Consider the following 2,188-nt stretch of genomic DNA (forward strand, 5'->3'; position numbering starts at 1 on the left):
TGCTGAACCTGCACAGACCTGGGGTCACCCCAAACCCCTGGGGAGCCCTTTGGGGGGAGCATCCCCCACGTGTGGCTGCACTGGAGAACGAGGAGCAAGGGAGAAATCCCAGTGATGCCAGACCTGCCCCTGCCCACTGGGAATGGGCTGTGACCTTCGGCCACTCGCAGTGGGGGGATCTGTGCTCCCACCCTGTGTCCCCAGAGCAGAGCCTGGAAACTCCTCCATGCCCCAGCACCATCCCCACAGGGCTGGGACAGGCTCAGGGGGCCCAGGGGCTGCACAGGGCAGAGCTGAGGAAGGTTAAGGCCAAGGAGCAGCAGCATCACACCAACAAACATGTCCTTCCCCAGCTGTCCTCGTCACCCTGAGCCAGACAGAGCCCCAAGGCATTGGGGACAGGAGCACAGGAACAACTCAGACACCACGAGGAGCCAAGGACATCACTGGCTGCCTCCACTGGGACTCTCACCCTCCGTCAGGGTCTTGAAATCCATGGACAGGGCCAGCTCCTCGGCCAGGGGTGGTCGCTTCCACTCCTCCCGTGTCACCACGTAGCCCACCACCAGCCCAAAGGCCACCAGCAGCACCCCCAGGGTGTTGGCCAGGACCCCCTCAGGCACAAAGTGGCTGTAGGAATTGCTGTGGGGGCAGAGAGGGATGCTCAAGCCTTGAGGTTTGGGTGGTCTGTTCCTACCCTGCTTTGGATCCCCATCCTCATCATCCTCATCCTTGAGGCACACACCTTGGGAAAGGTCCCTCAAATCAGAGCCAGGGGAGTGCTCAGGTGCTGCTTATTTTTGGGAGAGACACCTGGTGACATCCAGAGGGAGGTGAATCCTGGAGTGTCCCATGGCCCCACAGTGTTGGCACTGGGGGTGACCCCAATGTGCCACTGTGTCCTCCAGCTGTGAGAGCTTGAGCTGGCACTGGGGGTGACCCCAGTGTGCCCCTGTGTCCTCCAGCTGTGAGAGCTTGAGGACCTGAGCATCCCATGGGGGGTCTGCAAACACCCAACTGCAGGGAGGTGACACTGGGTAATTCATCCCTGTTCCCAAGGAAAGCTGTCTCAGGATCCAGCCCTTGTTAAACATCCTGTGGGAAGTGACTCAGCAGCAAGAACCAAAGAGCTCGAGGGGAGATTGATGAGCTACAATGTGAGCAGGGACTGAGTGAGTGAGTCTGCCCCGTGGGGCTGCAGCAGCTGGATCTAGGGATCAGGAGATATGGGGGGGTTACCACCCCCTCCAGCTTGGTCACCCACCTGATGTTGAAGAGGAGCATCTCGGTGATGCCCAGCAAGCAGGAGGTGATGGACAGGATGAAGAGGACCATGCCAAAGAAAACGTGCTGGGGTTTGTACCGGCTGCGCAGCGAGAAGGAGGCACCAGGGAGCAGGAAGAAACCACAGCCCAGGAGCCACTGTGAGGACATGGGGACGTCATGGGCCCTGCAGAGTCCCATCCCAGAGGGTCCAGGGTCTCCCATCCCTCACCTGCAGGAGGTAGAGCACGAAGGCAGCCATGCCACACCAGGAGTGCAGGCTGTACATGTTGGGGATGCCCTTGGCACGGTGGGACTCGAAGACAGCGATGATCCCTGCAGAGAGAAACCTGTCACCACCAGGGCCACGTCCTGCCCTTTCCACCCAGCCCAGCCCCGTGCTGACCCACGAGGGCGACGAGCAGTGCCAGCGCGTGGAGCAGAGCGTGCAGAGCCTTGGTGGAACGCTTGGCCTCGTGCCTGAACACCCTGTACACCAGCAGAGCTGCAGAGAGAGAGTCCATCAGCATCCTCCCCAGCATCCCACGTCGGTGCTGCTCACACATCCTGCAGCATCTTCCCTGTGCCTTCCATCACCACTTCATCCCCTTCCCTCCCTGCCCGGCTGCAGCTCCGGAGGTGCTGGAGGTGCAGCTGGACCAGGGATGTGTCCTGGCTCACCGTCACCTTGGAGGAAAACCATGCCCAGCACCATGCAGAGGGGGTGAGCGTTGAACTGGAGGGGGCTGTGCCAGGCCACTCCGCCGCGGTAGCGCCCGAGCCAAGCGCCAGTGGTGGCCAACAAGGTCAGGCCCAGCAGCTGTGACACCACCACGTACGCCGAGAGCCCAACTGGGGTGGCTGGAGGTGAGACCCCATCCATGGCAACCTGCAGGGACAGACAGCAGGGGCAGTGACCCCCCCC

The 2,188-nt window shown here is 61.6% G+C and overlaps 1 protein-coding gene across 1 annotated transcript; it reads right to left on the bottom strand.

Moving 5' to 3' along the window:
* Nucleotides 1-443: 443 nt before the first annotated feature.
* On the bottom strand, nt 444-2,146 carry LOC103799959 (cytochrome b561). The gene is made up of 5 exons (XM_009072316.1): nt 1,945-2,146; nt 1,670-1,768; nt 1,496-1,599; nt 1,265-1,422; nt 444-642 (listed from the first exon to the last, which is right to left on the bottom strand). The coding sequence occupies exons 1-5, from the start codon at nt 2,144-2,146 to the stop codon at nt 444-446; spliced, it is 762 nt and encodes a 253-aa protein (XP_009070564.1).
* Between the last annotated feature and the right edge of the window lie 42 nt (nt 2,147-2,188).

The sequence above is a fragment of the Acanthisitta chloris genome, unplaced genomic scaffold (assembly GCF_000695815.1).
Source record: "Acanthisitta chloris isolate BGI_N310 unplaced genomic scaffold, ASM69581v1 scaffold24283, whole genome shotgun sequence".
NCBI lineage: Eukaryota > Metazoa > Chordata > Aves > Passeriformes > Acanthisittidae > Acanthisitta > Acanthisitta chloris.

Bases quoted from the DNA above. Each gene is read 5' to 3' on its own strand.
- LOC103799959 (XM_009072316.1), bottom strand. From the start codon at position 2,146: ATGGATGGGGTCTCACCTCCAGCCACCCCAGTTGGGCTCTCGGCGTAC. The intron at 1,600-1,669 runs GTCAGCACGGGG...TTCTCTCTGCAG, and splicing joins ACTGCTCGTCGCCCTCGTGG to GGATCATCGCTGTCTTCGAG. The intron at 1,423-1,495 runs GTGAGGGATGGG...ATGTCCTCACAG, and splicing joins TCGTGCTCTACCTCCTGCAG to TGGCTCCTGGGCTGTGGTTT.